Source organism: Cygnus olor, chromosome 13, assembly GCF_009769625.2.
Source record: "Cygnus olor isolate bCygOlo1 chromosome 13, bCygOlo1.pri.v2, whole genome shotgun sequence".
In the NCBI taxonomy this organism is placed as follows: domain Eukaryota; kingdom Metazoa; phylum Chordata; class Aves; order Anseriformes; family Anatidae; genus Cygnus; species Cygnus olor.
In genome coordinates, this window is record NC_049181.1 from 16,273,584 (window position 1) to 16,290,641 (window position 17,058).

Here is a 17,058-nt window from a genome sequence, read left to right on the forward strand (position 1 = left end):
GCTCTAAACAGTACGAGGCCTTCCTCTGAAGGGCCTGACGCTGGCTTGTGCTGTGTGGAGAAACCCTCCAGCTGCTTATTCAGCACTAATTCACCTCCAGGTTTCTCTTCAGAAATGGCAATAGAAGTTAGAGGGAAGTTGTTTTAGGTACGAAGGCCTGAGGGGGTTGCATACACTTCAAGCTCTACCCAGGAGCACGTGCTGGCTCTTTGGCTGCAGTTGATGACAGGTAACTCTGGTCCTGTTCTTGTTCTACTCTGTATTGCCCTGCAGGATTTTGAGTTGGAGCTTATGCCCTGCTGCTGTCACAGTGCTCCCCAAACATCCAGGGAAGGGTTGGACTCACGCAGGCGCAGCTTTCGCCTCCACCAAACCACTCATGCATGTGGGGGGGTGAAAAGGTGCCTTTGCTTTTCAGCTGTAGGCAGGGGAGTGCAGCTGAGTCTGCATCACCTGGGGGGTCCTGAGCCTTCGCCGTGCAGCTGTGGAGAAGAAAGCTGGTTCTGCAGCAGGTGAGCTGCCCCTGGGGTTTTGGGGGATGGGTTTTTGGGGATGACACCCCCCTGCACCGTGCCTGGGCCGTCAGGCAGGTGTAAGCAGATAATGACTCACAGGCCCTGCTGACCTGGAATGGAAATCAAATCAGCTAATACTTGAATGGATGAAAAACTTCATTTTCAGAGTAATCACACTAAGCAAGTACCAGCTGGTGGCTCTAATGCCAGCTGCATGCATTTATTAATTACTGGGTGTTTGGTGATTAGGAGGAGTTTTTGGAGCCTTTCTTGCTGTGCTCCCTCTTCCTCTGCCTGCCAAGAGATGCTGGTATCTCACTTCCTAAAGCATCTCCTTGAATTTCTGGTTTGTGGGGGCCAGGATCACGGGGGGAAGGATGTTCCACCTCTGGCCAGCTGTGGGAGGCTCAGCCTGGTGCAAGCAGCCAGGCACGAGGGCTGCTCATCCCTCATGCGTGTGATAAGGTTTCTACCCCCATTCAGTGAAAATCCAGGCCCTGGTGGTGCTCATCTGAAGGGAGAGAGGGCAGGGACCGTCCAGTAAAATAGATATTAATTTAATGGGGATTTTGGCCTTGGGCTCGCAGCGGGGTGACCCGAAGGGGTGGCTCAAGGTGCAGCCCCTCGGGGCATCTCCCCAGGGCCAGCAGCAGCCCCCTGCCACAGCGGCTCCTTCACCGCCCCGACCGTCGCCTCCTTCCCCCGACCTACACCCCAGAACCGGGACCAGCCCGCAGGGCCCGCCCCAACGGGCGGCTGGTGACAAACCCCCACCGCCCCCGTCCCTCCCTCCTCGGCTGGCGCCGCCCCGTCCCTCCCCGGCGGCGGGCACGGCAGGGACGGGCCGTGCTTCCTCCTCCTCCTCCTCGGCCGAGCTCCGGCCGCGGCCCAGCACGCCGGTAAGGGCGGCCGGCGGGGCCCGGCGGCGGGGCCCTTTGTTGCGGCGGAGGCCGCCACGCAAGGCCCCGGCTCGCCCCGCCGCACCGGGCCGCGGGGGCCGGCCGGCCGCGGTCCCCCCGGGGGTGGCGGCCGCGCTCGGTTTTTTTTTTTTTTTTTTTTTTTCTATTTTTTATCGCTTCCTTCCCGGACCGGAGCCCCGGGAGCGGTGCTGGGCCCGGCCGTGGCAGCCTCCGCGGAGCTGGGAGCTGAGGGCTTGGGGCTGCCGGGGTGAGGGGGGCGCGGGGCCGGCGGAGGGCGAGGGTGTTCCCGTCCTGCGGGGGTGCGGGGAAGGGGGGCTCTGGGCTGGGGAAGGGCCCGGGGAGGAGAGGAGAGGCCGGGCTGCTGAGGTGGGCAGGCTGAGCTGAGCCCCCCGAGAGCCGCTGTGCCTTCATCCCCTCCATCTCCACGGGGGCTGTCACGGGCGACACGCGGAGGTGGCACCCCACGGAGGTGGCATCCTGCTCGTGCCAAGCCCCAAGCCCAGCACCCGACAGACCGATTGTCCCCAGCGGGAGTCACGTCCCCCCGGCCTTCCTACCCTGGTGTCGAACCCACCGACACGGTTGTTGGCTCTCGGAGGTTGTGGGATCTGAGCATCCCGACACATGGCTCTGGGTTTCTTTCCCTGCTGAGACTCCGCGGTCTTCAGGAAGAGTTTGGACGAGGCTTTTAAAGCCAGATTCATCGTGGCGTTGGATGTGGCCCCAGGTTCTTGGCCGTGTTTCTCGTCCCCAACCGTTGAGGCCTGACCGGTAACTGCCGGTGTCCCACTTTGCACAAATTCAGCCATCCGCGAGCCATGAGTGGAAAACTGAATTTTCACGTGTGTTTTTCTGGTAGACCAAAATACCTGTGCTGTGTACTGGCTCAGGTTTTTGTTGGTGCTCGCTCCAGCCTGGGCAGGATTGGATCTGCGACGCAGCGTCGGTGTTGAGGTTAACGATGAACTGCTTGAGCCTCTTGATGCGCTCCATCTTCCCACAAAGGTTGGGTGACTGCATGTTTTTGTCTGAAGTCCCTGTTCTCCGTAAGTTTATTGTGACCTTTCCCACCAGGCTTCTGTCTTTCGCATCCAAAAAGCTGCGAGGTGACGGACAGGAGCCCAGACAAGCCGTGCGTGGAGCGAGGCACCCAAACAGCCGCGCGCCGCGCCGGGGCTGAGTGGGGAGAGGCACGGGAATGCCTCCGTGGGAGGGATCTGCCTTCCTATTCAGCACCAGACTTAATGGAGGTGTCACGAGCTCCTCAGGCAGAGCTGTTAAACTTACACCCGTCTCGTAAAAGCGTTCGCTTGCGTTTTTTTTTCATGTGGTTACTACTCGCAGTTGTGGTGGCTGTGATCTCGGTGTGAGGGGAAGGCGCCGTGCTCTTGGCTTACCCCGAGGTCTGTGCCTGCTGTCACTGCGCTGCTCCGGGTCAGCTCTGCTCGGGACTGAGGTCCTGCAGCAAGCAGGCTGCGGTGGCTCCTTGCTCGGTGGTACCCCTGGTGCAGCAGGTTGTTCCTTGGGCATCGGTTTTGTGCGACCTGACTCATTTCTCAGGTTTTGGGCCAATTTTCGGCCACTGCTGAGCATCTTCGGTGGCAGCTCAGAGCCGGAGCAGGGATGTGCTGGGGGGCTAGGTGTTGTTTACTCCCCAGTGTGTCTCTCTCTTTACCCATCTGCGTCAGCACGCTCCAAACCCACCTGCCTGATGTTAAAACGCGATGAAACACGAAAGAATTTCCTTTTACAAAAGGGGAGGCGGAAGCTCTGAGCAGGGGAAAGCTGAGGTTGGTGGCGAATGCAAATTGTGAAGCTCGTTCTGAGTCAGCGCCAGCATCTCGGGACCTTCTCTGGCACACCAGCTATCTCTCGCCGTAAAAACAAGGTGCTGCTGTGTAAGTGCAGCATCTCTGCCTAAGCTGTAGGGTTTTTCTTGCCTGAGGATCCCGGCTGTCTCCATAAGTATGTAAATATGGCATGTTAATTACACCCAGGTGGGGTAAAGGGTCAATGCTTCCCCGCTGTGGATGTGGTTATACCAGTAGGTTTGGGGATAAGCAGCACCGGCGCCAGGCACTCTTGAACTCGTAGATATCTGCCCACGTGGTGCTTCACATTGGTGTAATTATCGCAGGAAAAAAACAACTGAAGAAAATCACAGCTCTGACTAAAGGAGTTTTACAACTATAAAGCTCCTGGTAAATCAGGCCTCGGGACTGAAACTTTGAAGTGCTCGAGTTGTCTTTGTCTCTTAGACAGAATGACATTAACACGCAGCTTTCCAACAAAACGATTTCTATTGCCTGCTGTTTTTACCGTAACAAAAATCGTTTGTGCAACAGTTTATTTGGGGATCGGGGCGGCACACTTCGTCAGTTCTGTGCCCGTCAGTACTGACGGCTGTAATAACGCGCCTGCAAACGGGGCACCAGCGGTGCGGAGGCGTAGGGGGCATCATGGGGAGAGCTGCTGCTTGTTCGTAAGCAGCGTCCGGCAAAATACTAGCTGAGTGGAGCTTCTGTGGGTGATTTGCAGAAGGATCAGGGCTGTGCTGCTGCCATCACCGCGGGGCTATGTGGGGCACCTCCGCGATGGCTCTATCGGGAGCGCGGGGGGGAAGCTGCCAGGTATGTAGTGCCACTCAGCTGCCGGCCCTCGCCCCTCTTCTTGCTGCCTCTGTTCAGGAAGGATTTAATTTCTGTCATCGTGGGCACGGAAAAGGCTGCAGGGTGGCGCGGGGGGTACAGAGCACGCTGCACGGGGGGAGTCGGGAGGGCTCACTCGGCCTCAGAACTGGGAATCTGATTTAGGGGTAAGTGTACTGTGGGTTAAGCACTGCAAAAGGGAAAAGACGTGTAAGCTAAACTAGGTATAAAATGGCCACGAGTAAAATACTTTGGAAAATGGAAGGTGGTTTCCAGTTCTCAGGGCTTTTGGTTCTTGGGACAGGCCCGGAGCTCTGCGGGGCAGGAGCTCCCACGTGGAGGAACCCGACGGTTTGTGGGAAGGGATCGCGCCGCCGCAGCAGGAGGGAGCACCAGAGCTCCGGGAAGAGCTCTCCCACCGCAGATGCCTGCAGCTCAGTTCCTGCTGCCTCAGACAAGGCGCTCCGGAGGTCCGTGGAAGGATGTCTTTTGTCTGCGGGCTCGGTCAGAATCTGGTGAATTCCAGCTAGGGCTGGGCTCCATGTTATTTGCTCAAATTTTTTGTTCTTTAACTCCAGAGCTGGAGCACAACTGCAGTTTTGGAAAGGTCCCGTGAGCAGCCTGCCACGATGGCTCCCCGGGCGTGCTGCAGAGCCGGGCCAGCCCCGGGCTTGCTCTGGCTGTCTGTAGCACCAGCTGTGGCAAAAGCAGCCCCCCGGGTTAAGGAGAGGAGGTGCTGCATCTGACACAAAACCTCCAAGCGGTGCTCGAGCAGCTCTCCCGGCTTACAGAAATCCGCTCTCTTGCTGGGGGTGCTTCTGCCTCCTGATCCTGGCAGCAGGACAGACTCCCCTGAGATGCGGTAAGTCCCTTAATTCCCAGTCCCCTGTTTGTAGCATCAGGACGACGCTCCTGTTCCCTTGCTGAGAATTAATTGATTGTAGCTTGTCCTTGCCTGGTGCCTGCAAGAATTAATTGATCGTGCTCGGGTGCACACCTCCCGTGCTAGCAGCTGTGCCGTCCCCGTGCACCTGCCTATATGGGGGGGGATTCCTGGTTTGTTGTGCTCGGGCCTCGTCCCTTCAGTGCTTCTTGTTGTTCTGGAAGGTCTCTGATCTGACGTGGGGGCCAAAAACCTGCGGCTGGATGTGTGCTGCCTAAGGAGGAGGTATTTCCTTGCGCTCAGGTGTACGTAGGGTGCTTGGTGGGGTGCGAGCAGATTTCTGGGGCTCCACTGCTGCCCGGCCAGTGCTGCATCGGGGCCTCCATCCGTCCCTGCTCAGAAACATCTGTGGTTTGGGGCACAGCTGGGCTCCTGGTGAGAGGAGGCAACAGAGCGCGAGCAGCCGGACCCTTCTGCAGTGCTGTGCTTGGGGGTCGCCGAGGGATTTGGGGGTTTCTGGCCCTGCAGGGTGAGGCCCTGCCGAAAGGCAGCTGGGTTGAGCTGGGTGAGTCCACCAATTGCTATCAGGGGCTCCCCACCTAATCTCTGGTGCGACACAAAGAAAGGATTTAGCAGCCTGCTTACCATAGGCAGCGTCAGCCCGCGTGAAGGAGAGCGGCCTGATGAGCGGCCTCAGCCCCTCGGTGTGCTTGGGGGATAAATCAGTGACGTTTTCCCGAAGCTTTTAGGTGCAGGCTGGGCTGCTTTCCTCCTCCTTTGCTGCTGGAAGCTGAGGTGGCCGTGCACGTTTGCAAACCTACAAAGTTAGTAAAGCCCAGCGGGGTGCTGCGCGGGCCCCTGCTCCGGCAGGCGCTGGGGAGGATGGAGGCTGTCCCTTCCACATCAGGGGCTGTCCTCAGCCCTGGAGGGGGGGATGTGGTGCTCAGAGCTCGGTTTCGGAGCAGGACAGCCTGCTGGCGAGGGTGCTGTGCCACAGCTGTGTGCTAACAGACCCCCAGGACCTGGCCGGGGTCAGGCCTGGGTGCTCTGGACCTGGGGCAGAAAACTGCCTCGCTCCCAGATTGCCCGGCTCCCCCTTGTCCCTCTTGGCCACCCCAGGAAGCTGAGGACAGGACAAGTGCTGTCTTTTATTGGGATTTGCTTGGTTTTGCTTTTAACCCTTATCTCAGGTTTGGGGTTTTGCCTTTGGTGACTTAATTTTGCGAGCATCTATAAATGGCCATGTGGTCACAGCAGCGCGCATCCATTGATGCCAGTGCTGATGTGGAGCCAGAGCGAGTTTGTTTTCAATTTGAATTTGTGAAATCTCTTTCCTGTTTCATTTTTCTGCCACTTCTCAAACAATCTGTGCGCACACATGTATGCATGCTGTTGTCTTTCAGTCCTACCTAAACAGATCTCTGCAGAAGAGGCTCTGGGGAGGCTCCAGAGAAAGCCCGGAGTTGCTCCAGAAGGGTTTGGGAAGCATCTAGGTGTCCAGAAGTGCTTTGTCAGAGCTAGAAAAGTGCCACAACCCCCCTGGGATGCTCTGGGAAGGCCCCAGAAGCCACAGATCACCAGGGCTCTCGTTAATTACAGGGGCAAATAACCGTTGTGATACTTGCTGTGCAGCCTCCCAAGGCCCGAGAGAAGATCTTAGGTGGTGGGTTTGCTGTTGAGCTCCAGGAGCCATCGTCTGGGTGTGTTTCTGATTCAGGATCTCTGGGCAAAGCCTGTGGAAAGCTTTCCCAGCCTCGTCCCAGTCAGGGCTAAGCCTCAGGTACAGCAGCTCAGCAGTGCTTTACAATCTTCATTGGATTTATTCTCTCCAATCTCGACTCCGGAAAAGAAATATTATTATTTTATTTCTCTGCTATTGACATCAATCCAGGCTGAAATTTTAAAACCTCTCTCTCTGCTACTGAGATAATCTGATCGTGGTGGTTTGTAATGAATGGTTTTAATGCAATTCTTTCTTGCTTGACAGATGATTTTAAAAACAACTGAAATCTGGTGAGAGGGGGGAAAAAAGGTACAGTAAATAGCTCTTCAGCTGGATGCACGCTTACTGCAAGGGCTGCTGCCTGGCTTGGCTCTCTATCAAAATGCTTCCTCCTGTTTGGGAGGGCTGGAAGTAGAGTTTGGGAGGTGTCAGTCCCTCTCCCTTTTGGAGATGCCCTTGCTCCCTGTGCCGGCAGGCCGCTGTTAGCAGCCCCTCGTTGCCCCTTTGGCAAAAGGAGGCCAAACAAATGTGTCTGCAAGCAAGGTGGCGTGGGGCCAGGCCTGGATGCGGTGATGCTGCCCAGTGGGTGCTGGTGGGTTTCCTGGACTGGTGGTCTGGTGAGTTTGAGTTTTGTGGCATTTCCATGCCAAGCTGTAGCAGGTGAGGTGAGACGAGTGGCTCTTGGAGGCTTTTGCAGTGCCGGTTCCAGACAGGGACGAAGCACCTCGGCTCGTTACACCGCTGCGAGTGACTCTGCACCACCCCCTGCCGTGCCCTCACCTCCTCTCTCTTTTCTCTTTGCTTTAGGTCAGCCACGATGCTTCAGCCCGCGTGCCCGGAGGAAGACTCTGCCACCGAAGTCCTCGCTTCCAGCTAGACAGACCTGAGCCCAGCAGCTGCCATGGAAGCAGCCTGCACAGAGGAGTCTGCCAGGAGCAGGTCTCAGTCCGCCGTGTGCAGGCAGCGCAAGGGCAGCGACCAGCAGCCCGAGGAGAACGGCGAGCGGCTGTCCCAGTGGAGCGATGCCTCGGTCGCAGCTGCGGAGCAGCAGCAGCAGCCCCAGGCCCCCCCCGGCAAGCTGAAGAAAACTGCTTTCAAGCTGTTTGGAGGGAAGAGGAGCATATGTACGCTGCCCAGTTTCTTTGGCGGCAGAAACAAAGGCCAGGGGAAAGGAGCCTCGAAAAAGGGCCTCAGTAAAAGTAAGACCCACGATGGGATCAGCGGTGCTGTGTATGACGAGGGCAGCAGGGTGCAGCTGGAAAGCCCTTCGGATGGAAGCAAGGATTCGCATCCTTGCCCGCTGCCGAGCTCCCAAAGCGTTCACGTGGCCATAGACACCAGCGTCAAGTTTGATTTTGGCAGGCAGGACGGCTCTCCGCCAGGGAGTATTGAGGGCTGTGAGAAGAAGCCCAATGGAGACAAGTCATCCTTTCCCAGACCGAAAAAAGGCCTGAAGGGGCTGTTGAACAGCATCCGGCGTCACCGCAAGAGCAAGGTGGCTGAGTGCGAGAAAGCAGAGCTCCCTGAGTGGACTGGGGACTCAGAGGAGGCCAACAAAGCTCGAGGCACGGGAACGGAAACCCAAGGAGCCACAGAGGAAAGGGGACCTGGGTCTGTCCCCCTCGCTGCGGCCTGCCCAGGGAACTCGGAGGATAATTGCTCGGTAGGCACGACCACCAACTCCGGGGAGGCTGCTGAGCCAGACTGGCTCAGGGCTGACCAGGGCAGCCCCGAGGGTGATGGGGTGGCGATGCCTGGGGACCAGGATGCTCTGGATGCAAAATCAGAGGTGGACGCCGCTGTCTGTGCAGAGTCTGACTACAGCCACCTCCCCGTGGCCCTGCATCCCGACTTGGCAGACAACGACCCTCCCTCGCTGCACTCTGGGGACCAACTGAGCCTCATCTTCGGAGACGTCACGTCCCTGAAGAGCTTCGATTCCCTCACGGGGTGCGGAGACATCATCGCTGAGCCCGACATCCTCAGCATTGCCGAGAGCGCGATCTCTGTGGAGCGCAGCAGAGATGCTGCGAAACGGAGCTCCTGCCTCGTCACCTACCAGGGCGGCGGGGAGGAGATGGCCATGCCGGAGGAGGCGGAGGAGTACCTCCAGCAGATGTGGGACAGCACCACTGAAGGGGACGGGAGCTACGAAGCCCAGCTGCCACCCGCCATGAGCGGTCGCGACCCGCAGGCGGCGAGCAGCAAGCTGGAGACGCGTGGTTTGCACGAGGCAGAAGCCCACCCCTACGCCGGGGGGGCGATGGATGGCGTTGAGCTCCTGACGCCGCAGAGCGACCAGCAGGAGTCTGCACCTAACAGCGACGAGGGTTACTATGACTCCACCACGCCGGGACCAGAGGACGAAGGCGGGGATGGGCTTTGCGAGATCAAGAAGGACCGTCTGCCCAGAGACAGCTACAGCGGCGATGCGCTTTACGAGTTTTATGAGCCAGATGACACGCTAATGAGTCCCTCGCACGGGGAGGAATCCCTGTTTGAGAGCAAAGTCTCTCGCCCAGAGATCTTCAGCTACTTCTTGGACTTCTGTCTCCCTGCTGAGAAGGGCTTGATCCAGATGATGGATCAGAAAATGGGTGTTATGGAAACCGAAGAAGAGCGGCTAGCTGCCATCCAGAAAGAGCTGCTGTACTGGGAGCTGCAGAGGGAACCGGTCCTGAAACGGCTCGATGTTCCCAGGGAAAAGCAGTACCTTGAATGTAAAACTAGAGCAGCCAGCTTGATTGGCAAAAATCAGAGTTGCCTTGGTAGTGAGCAGATTGCCTCTCAAGCTCCGAATAGGAGCGTGAGTAGCGGGGTTTCAGTGGCGAGAGGCGAAAACCCAGAGTGGAGGGACTTTCCAGGGCCTTTGTGTCCAGAGAACTGTTACAACAGCCAAAAAGCCCAAGGAAGTTGCCTTATTCAGCTCATGAAGAACAACCCAGGGTTCAATTCTGACCCGGATCAGGCGTTGTTCGGGGGCCCCGTCCACGGCGGCGTGGCCCCACCCAAAACAGGGCCGTTCCCCGGCTACAGGCCCCACGAGCGCGAGAGCTGCTCACAGAGCGACCGCCGCGACGGGGCTGAGGCCGCCCCCAGGGAGCCCCAGGCTGACAGCGAATGTGAACCCGAGCATGCCGTGAACTTCTCGCAAGCACTAGTGGAGTTCACCAGCAGCGGGACCCTCTTTTCCAGCCTCTCGGAAAGCCTGGGCAGCTCCGACTCCGGTTCCTCCTTCACGCAGAACCTCCCCGTCCTCCCCACCATGGTCACCTTCGACATCGTCGACGTGGAGCAGGAAGGGGAAGGGGAGTGCGAGCAGCACCTCGAGATGAACGCCGACGAGGACATCGCCGCATCCTTCGAGGCCTTTGACGACAGCTACGTGCAGAAAGAGTCATTTGCTGAATGTGACGAGAGAATGTTCCCCGGGTACCCCCAGGGCTCCTTCCAGAGCTGTAACTGGGGTGTCGCCAGCCTTCCCCGCCACCTGCGCCTGCACGGGCTCAGCCCGGCCATGCCAGCGCCCCTCTCCGTCAACAGGAGGAGCAGGTCGCTCGACACGGAGAGCCTCGAGTTCGAGCTCGCCGACCTGCAGGTGTCCAAGAACGGCCTTAAGCCGTGCCAGCTCTGGTCTAAACGGGACAAAAAGGACTTGGACGGTGCGAGAAGGAGCAGGAGCAAAGAGGACGCCGGGCTGTCCGTTCCTGCAGGTGGGGAGGCCGACAGTGTGCTGGGCTGGCCGGGCTTGCAGCACCTGCAGTACGACGCCGAGCTGGCTCCCGGGGGGGTGAAACGCTGGGGCTTTGCTCCGGCTGCTGGGCTGGAGAGCGGCTGGGAGCCGTCCGAGCAGCCGGACGCCGACTCCCCCTTTCTGTCCCTTTCCCGCAGCAGTGCCAGAGAGGCTCTGGAGAGGCGGCCCCAAGAGCCGGAGCTGGACAGGCAACTGGTCAGGCCGTCCAATTTACCTCTGCAGGCCGACACGAGGCAGCCCCTGGAGGCGCCCGGTGCCTACAGGTACCACGGAGAAGTCGCGGCCAAAAAGCTCGCCCGCGTGTTACCGCTGGGCGAGCCGGAGCCGCCGCAGAGCTTCGGCTTCGCTCAGTCCCCAGAGAAACCAGCCAAGTGCAAACCTGTCGGCGTGGCCCAGGGGGTGCCCCAGTTTCACGATGACAGCACCGAAACCTTAAAAAGCCCCTCCTGCTTCGTGGAGCACTTCGGGAGCGCCGGCAAAGAGCTGCTGAAAGGGAGAGGCACGCAGGGGAGCGCGCTGCCCGCCGGCTGCCCGAGCGCTGCGGTGAATGTAACAGGAGCCAAATAGCTCCTCCTGGGCAGCCGGGGAGGTGGGAAAGGGTTAAAAGGGTGGGCAGGGGGAGGGAGAAAGTGAACACTAAGGAGCGACTTTAATGTCGAACTGGGCCAACAAAGATGAACTCCTGCAGCTGCAGTAAGCACCTGGTCTGCATGCTGCCGCCGTTCCGCGCTGCTGTGGGTACTCTGGTTTGAAGTAGAGCAACCTCCTAGATTCATGGATTAACACTGAGGCACTTTTGTTTTTTTTCCCAGTGCGAGCCACCGCTCTCGAATACAATACACAATGCAAAATGCGGCCCCAGTGCACGGCCCCATTGCTGCTAGAATAAATTCTGGAAACGGACCCTTTTCTAGCACGGCAGGTTTGTTCTCGGCAGGTTCAGCTCAAGGGGCACCGTCACCTTTGGAGGAAAGATTTGAGGATTTGATGTTTGGGAGGAGCAGGGAGCATTGCTGCCCTGCGCCCTCGCTTCGGGCGTTAGTTGGTTGCGTGGGGTCACGTCTCCCTGGTTTGAGGTTTTTGGGGCCAGGCTGCTTTCGGGCGCCTTCCTGAAGCCACCGCTTCAGGATGGAGCCAGGGGAGCAAGTCTCGGGGAAGCTTTCAGAAGAAATTGTTTTTTCTTCCTCTTCTCGGTGAAACGTTTTGTTTCGGACAGACTTTTAATGTCTTCCATCTTGTTTGTGATTTGGGGACCCCAGAGGAAGGATGCAGGTTATTTTGAGAGCAAGGAAAGGAGGCAATTCAGCTGAAAGGGGAACGTTGCCGTAACTTTTTTTTTTTTCCTGCCCAAAAGGAAAGCAGGAGCTTTTGTGTGCGTGCTGATAACATTTTTCAGCTCTAGCTTTAATTTGCTCAAAAATACAACACTCGGAGAGGAGTTCTCTTGATGGATTCCCTTTCCAGAACAAAACTTCAGCCCTTTTTTGTCGTGGTCTGTCTTCATGGTGCATAATTTCCAAGTGAAGCATTTCCCATGCTTTGTCCCACATTCCTAGCCTCTCCCAGGCCACGGGCACATGTAGGAATTCTTTGAAATAAGCTAAATTTGCATCGTGCCTGTAGCTGTGAAGTTGCCGATGCTGTTACTTTCTTCAAAAGGAAGTTTTGTGGGTTTTTTACTTTGTTTGTTTTCTTTGCATAAACTCATGCGGGGAAAGTATTCTGTTAATTGGAATACAGGATGTAATGCAGCCTAAATTAGGCTTCACAACTTCTTCCTCCTAACTGGAGGGAACAAAAAAGCTGGAGATTGCTGCAGGTTTTTGATTGTTTGTTTTTCCTCTTTCAACGAGTGTGGAGAAGGGACATGAGCTAAGGAGGCAGGCTCTGTGCTGAGGAGGCTGAGAGCTCCTGGAAACACTTTGAGGCTGGTGGAACAGAGCTCCTGTCTCTCCTCAAGGAGTCTCTTGTGTCCTGGTCGATCTTAAACACTTTTGTCTGTAACCCAAACCTCGCCTTCTGTGACTTACAAGGCCTCTTCCTGCTTCTGTCCAACTTCTGGAGCCTGATCTTAATTCAGTTACAGATAGCTTTTTTTTTTTTTTCTCCCTGACTTGCCCCTTTTCTGCTTCTTCTCACAGCAGAGCTTTTAGCATTAAAAAAATAATCCCAAACGGGCAATACCACAGCGTTCCCCTCCTCCAGGGCCTGCTGTTTGTGGCCGGTGCCTGGCTGTGCCCCCGACCCGCTGACCGATGTGCTTGGAACACGAGCAGCCCCCGGTGTCACCGTGCCTGGGGAGCACCGAGGCACCGAGAGCTGCTTTGTGCTGTGTTCCCAAGCAAAATGAAGTCCTGTTATTTCGTCTTGGGAAGAGGCTTCTTACCCCTGTCCCTGTGCATCCATGAAGGAGCAGGGAATGGCAAAGCCAGGCTTTGATTTTTGGCAGTTCCATTTATGTATGATTTTTTTTTCCGTGAACAGACTCCTGAGGTTAGAGCAGAGCTGTCTGCATATCTGTGGGACTAAACCTTCATTTTTCAGTATTTCTGTACCAGCGCCTCTGCACGGAGGTGCTGTGGGAACCCGCTGTGCAGCATTTTCCTTCCCTCTGTGCACTCTTCTTTTATCAAAAAGGGTTTTGTGGGACAGACTCTTCTACCCTCTGTTCACTCCCGTTGTAGCCAAAAGGGTTCGTGGGACAGAGCAGCCCTAATTGACACCGGCATCATAGCTGAGTCCACTGCAACCCGCTGCCACTCGCAAGGGACGGATGGCAGGCAGACAGTGCTAGCAACACCAGAGATGCCACAGCACAAACCGTTGCTCGCCGTAATTGCTTGGCTTCCGCAGCAGCCTCTTCCTGGATTTTTAGTGGTTATTTTCTTTCAGCGTGTCACCAAAGGCATCTTGCAGGTCAGGGGGGTTTTGCGTAGTGTTTTTGTAAATGGCGCAGCGTTTGCCAAAGTCCTGGTGAAGTATGAAAGTGTCTCAGTGCTAAAATGAATGTACAGTTGCAAATGCATGTCTCTTTAGTAATAATTATTTTGGTTGTAGGTACGTAGTAGAAAGACTTACTGACAACAGTTCCTAGACTAATGTGTGAAAGCAATACAGCCAAGACTTGATAATCTGACTTTATACCAAAGGTTTCTCCTCTTAATTTGACTTGAACTAAATGAAGCAGACACCTGCTGATTTAAAGTGAGATTTTTAAAAGCATTTTAAACCCATTTTCCAGGATTATTGGAGCATTCTGCCCCATTAACCAAAAGAAGTAAAAATTTTCATTATTCTAACCTGGGCTGTAGATTTTCACTGCCGTGGAGTGGATTTCATTACCTAATGCACTCCTGCTCTTACAATACCTGTCTGCTCTGGGATAAATAGGACCAGATCTTCCCCACAATACTTTTCTACCCGGAAATTATAAAAGAGCTGCTCTTTGAGTGCCAAATACAAGCTCCTGGGCCTTGATCTTGTCCCCTTAGGGATTTAGGAGAGATTTCTCACAGTTGCAGTGTCCAAATTAACGCTCAAATCCCTGGAGGGGGGAAATACTCACACCCCCCTTTCAGAAGCAATGGGTCTGGAAATGAAGCGTGTAAGGGTGATCCTCCATCCTTTCCCCGATTTACGGATGTTAATCGATTGTTTGGGTTTGCTGAAGCCAAACAGGGAGTGTTTGGTGGCACAGGGAGTGGTTGGAGCACGGGCACGGCTGCCTCGGGGTGGGATCGACCCACGGCTGCTTTCCTATGGGGGAGAGGGGCTGGCAGCCCACGATGCCCTCAGAGCTCGCTCGTTCACCACTGCCAACCTCATACCAAGCACCATTTCCAAGAAATTCCCCACCTGAGTCCTTGGAGCCCATCTAAGCTAGCAGCAGCCCGATTTCTCACCCAGGACTGCAGCAGTTCTGCTCGTCTCTGGATGAAGCTGTTGTCGTTTAACCTGGTTAAACAGAGACTTACCCAAGGAGCCCGAGTTTGAGAGTAGTAATCGAGGCTTTTTGTGAAAAAGGGGTCTGCTGAGCCAAAAAATAAGTCATAGGAGTGAGGATAGCAGGTTGTCTTGCCGAGATATTGAGGAAAATCTCCCCCAAACCTCAAGGAACTGAGTACGTCCCTTCCAGGGAAAGCCTTGGCTCGGAGTGGTGGATTATCACTGTTAACTTACAGATCAAACCACTGCCCTTCAGGTCAGCCTACCAAGTAACTCTGTATTGCATTTTGGGGACTTTGTTCTTTTGTTTGTTTGTTTGTTTTTTATATACACACAAGAAAATGGTCGATTTTATCTATTTTTGTATAGTTTTGCATTTTATATTCATGGGGAGATTTTATGGACTGTTCTTTTACTTACGTACGTTGTGTTTTAAAATGGTGTGGTTTACAGTTCCGATGGAGAAAAAGCAATTTATTGCTGTCACTGCTGCTGCCACTGCCTGTGCAATGCAAGAAAACCACCTCGCTTCTCATACCCTTGTGTACCACGCTGCTCAACTTTATATGAGGGCCTGGCTCTGAAAATCAGCAGCCAGTCCATTGCCAATACTTACTCTCTCTTTGTGGACGCCGCCAAGATGTCTTTGTTTTAATACTGGTTTGTCACACTTGTCACCTGTTTTCTAGCTTTGTTTTTAATCTGAATTTGTGGACCGTGGTGATTTCTCCCTGAAAGTGTTGTTGGCTGTCTTTTAAACTAAAAAAGCGTGGATTTCAGCTGGGGCTTTCTGTTCTGTGTGCGTAGTTACTCTGTCCAATACTGGGGCTTTTCTTAAATCCCTGTACAACCTCGCGGGGCAGGAGATGCTGTCGGCTGGTTTGCTGTGATGATCTTGAAACCAGTGGCAAAGATCCTCTCTGGGGCTCCTCAGGGCTGTGAGCCTGGCCTGCTCCGTGTCTGTCTGGGAATCGTTCTGAAAATAACCCTGAGGTCTGAGGGTCCCCTCCCCGCCTGGCTTCTTCCCGGAGCAACACTGCCTCGAATTTTGGGATCTTAATTGAAATGAGAGCTTCTGGTAAGCTAAGACCTAACGCTAGTTAACGTGGTTCTTTTCTTCCCTTTTTTTTTTTTTAGTTGAATGAATATGCTGCTTTGTTTGCTTGACTCTATGTCTGTGCCCCTGCAGAGTTTGCAACCCTGTGTGGGGTGTAAGGGCTGACATAACTTCTCTGCAGAAGGTCATGTTGATTAATTGAGCAGAAGAGAACAATGCCAAACAGTGACAGGCAAAAAGAAAATTAAATGCTGAAAAGCTAAAAAATTACTGAGACTGAAAGCAGATTTGTCCCTTCTTCCCCCGACAGCCAACGCCGGCAGAGATGCCAGTTCCATCTGAGACATTTAGCCCTGTGCAGGTTTTTGTCTTTTAATTAAATAGCTCCTAACAAAAAGGAGTGCTGCTAGTGTTTTTTTTTTTTTCTTTTTTTTTTAATGGTTTTGGCCCATTCCCGGAGCAGGGGCGGGAAGGCAGGTGGCTTGGCAAACACTCCGGGGGCGCGCTGACCCTCGCTGCTTTCACATTCCCTCTGCCCCTCGGTGTGCGGGCCCTGTCTCGAGTGCAGCTCAGACCTGGTACTGGCTCTTCTCTCTGCGGATGGATGATCCCAGAAAATGGAAAAGGAAAAAGGCCTTCAGCCCGGCCAGCCCACCTCCTGCCCCTCCGGCACCCCGCTGCGCGCTCCCCACTGCTGGGAGCAGTGCCCGTCCTGCCGCTGCCTCTGCAGGTGCCTTGCTTGTGGTGCAGGGAACACGCAGAAGTCTAGAAAAGCCCGTCAGTGCTAACGAAACAGCGCTTTGCCCATGTCCGTCCCTTGCTGTCCCCCTCCGTGGCCACCTGCAAGGGAGCCGTGCTGCTGGCAGCGCTGGCCCCAGTGCTTCGGGCAGCCTGGCGGAGGCAGGGGGTTCCCCTCTGGCCCCCGCGAGGGGACCGTCTGGTGGGGGCTTTGTCCTGGTCTGGTCTCATTGCTACTAGTTCTTTCAACTTTTTAATGTATTGACTGTGTTTTAAATTGAATGTTCCTTTCACTGAATTCTAATGAATAAACTTCGGATTTTTAGAGAATACCTGATCTCGCCTGTGTGTTTTTCTGGCTTGCTTGATCCTCGATTATACCTTTTTCTTCTCCCTCCTCCCTTCTCCTGTCTCTTGGTTGCAAGTGAAGTGACTTTTTCAACAGGAGAAGGCTGCAGAAGACGTGTGTTAGAGCACAACACGCTGCTGGGCTGTAGCACTCATTCCTCGGCTGAACTTGGTGCTACCAAGTGAACGCTGCAACACAAGCATCGTTCAAGACACAACTCTGAGTCGGGTTTTTCCCTCTTTCTCCCTGGCTTCAGTTGATTCAGGAGAACCAGCGGTGGCTTCGCCTCCCCGCTGCCCCGCACTGATGTGCTGGCCTCGCAGGTGGGCCGAAGGAACGGGTTTAATTTGTGGGGAGAAAAGATACAAGTGAGAAGCCACCCACCTCCCTGCATTGCTCCTGCGTCACCCCCTCGTTCTTCACTGCTGCCTCTTCCAGAAGGAAAGCCGCAATAAGCTTTGCTAAAACTCCCGGAGCCAGCCACGAGCTCCAGGTGCGGAGAAACAAAGCCCCCAGAGCTACGGGG

General features: G+C 55.2%; 1 protein-coding gene across 2 annotated transcripts; it reads left to right on the forward strand.

Moving 5' to 3' along the window:
- The first annotated feature begins 1,213 nt into the window (after positions 1-1,213).
- Positions 1,214-16,513, forward strand: AMER1 (APC membrane recruitment protein 1). Of its 2 annotated transcripts, XM_040572463.1 has the most exons (3): positions 1,214-1,414; positions 7,497-10,992; positions 11,256-11,346. In XM_040572463.1, the coding sequence occupies exons 2-3, from the start codon at positions 7,591-7,593 to the stop codon at positions 11,325-11,327; spliced, it is 3,474 nt and encodes a 1,157-aa protein (XP_040428397.1). In that variant the 5' UTR covers positions 1,214-1,414; positions 7,497-7,590; the 3' UTR covers positions 11,328-11,346. The 2 variants fall into 2 exon arrangements, with proteins under 2 accessions (XP_040428397.1, XP_040428396.1); XM_040572462.1 differs by lacking the exon at positions 1,214-1,414 and adding an exon at positions 1,520-1,682 and having other exon boundaries at positions 7,497-16,513.
- Positions 16,514-17,058: the final 545 nt, after the last annotated feature.

Bases quoted from the DNA above. Each gene is read 5' to 3' on its own strand.
- AMER1 (XM_040572463.1), top strand. From the start codon at position 7,591: ATGGAAGCAGCCTGCACAGAGGAGTCTGCCAGGAGCAGGTCTCAGTCC. The intron at 10,993-11,255 runs GTAACAGGAGCC...TTTTTTTCCCAG, and splicing joins GCCCGAGCGCTGCGGTGAAT to TGCGAGCCACCGCTCTCGAA.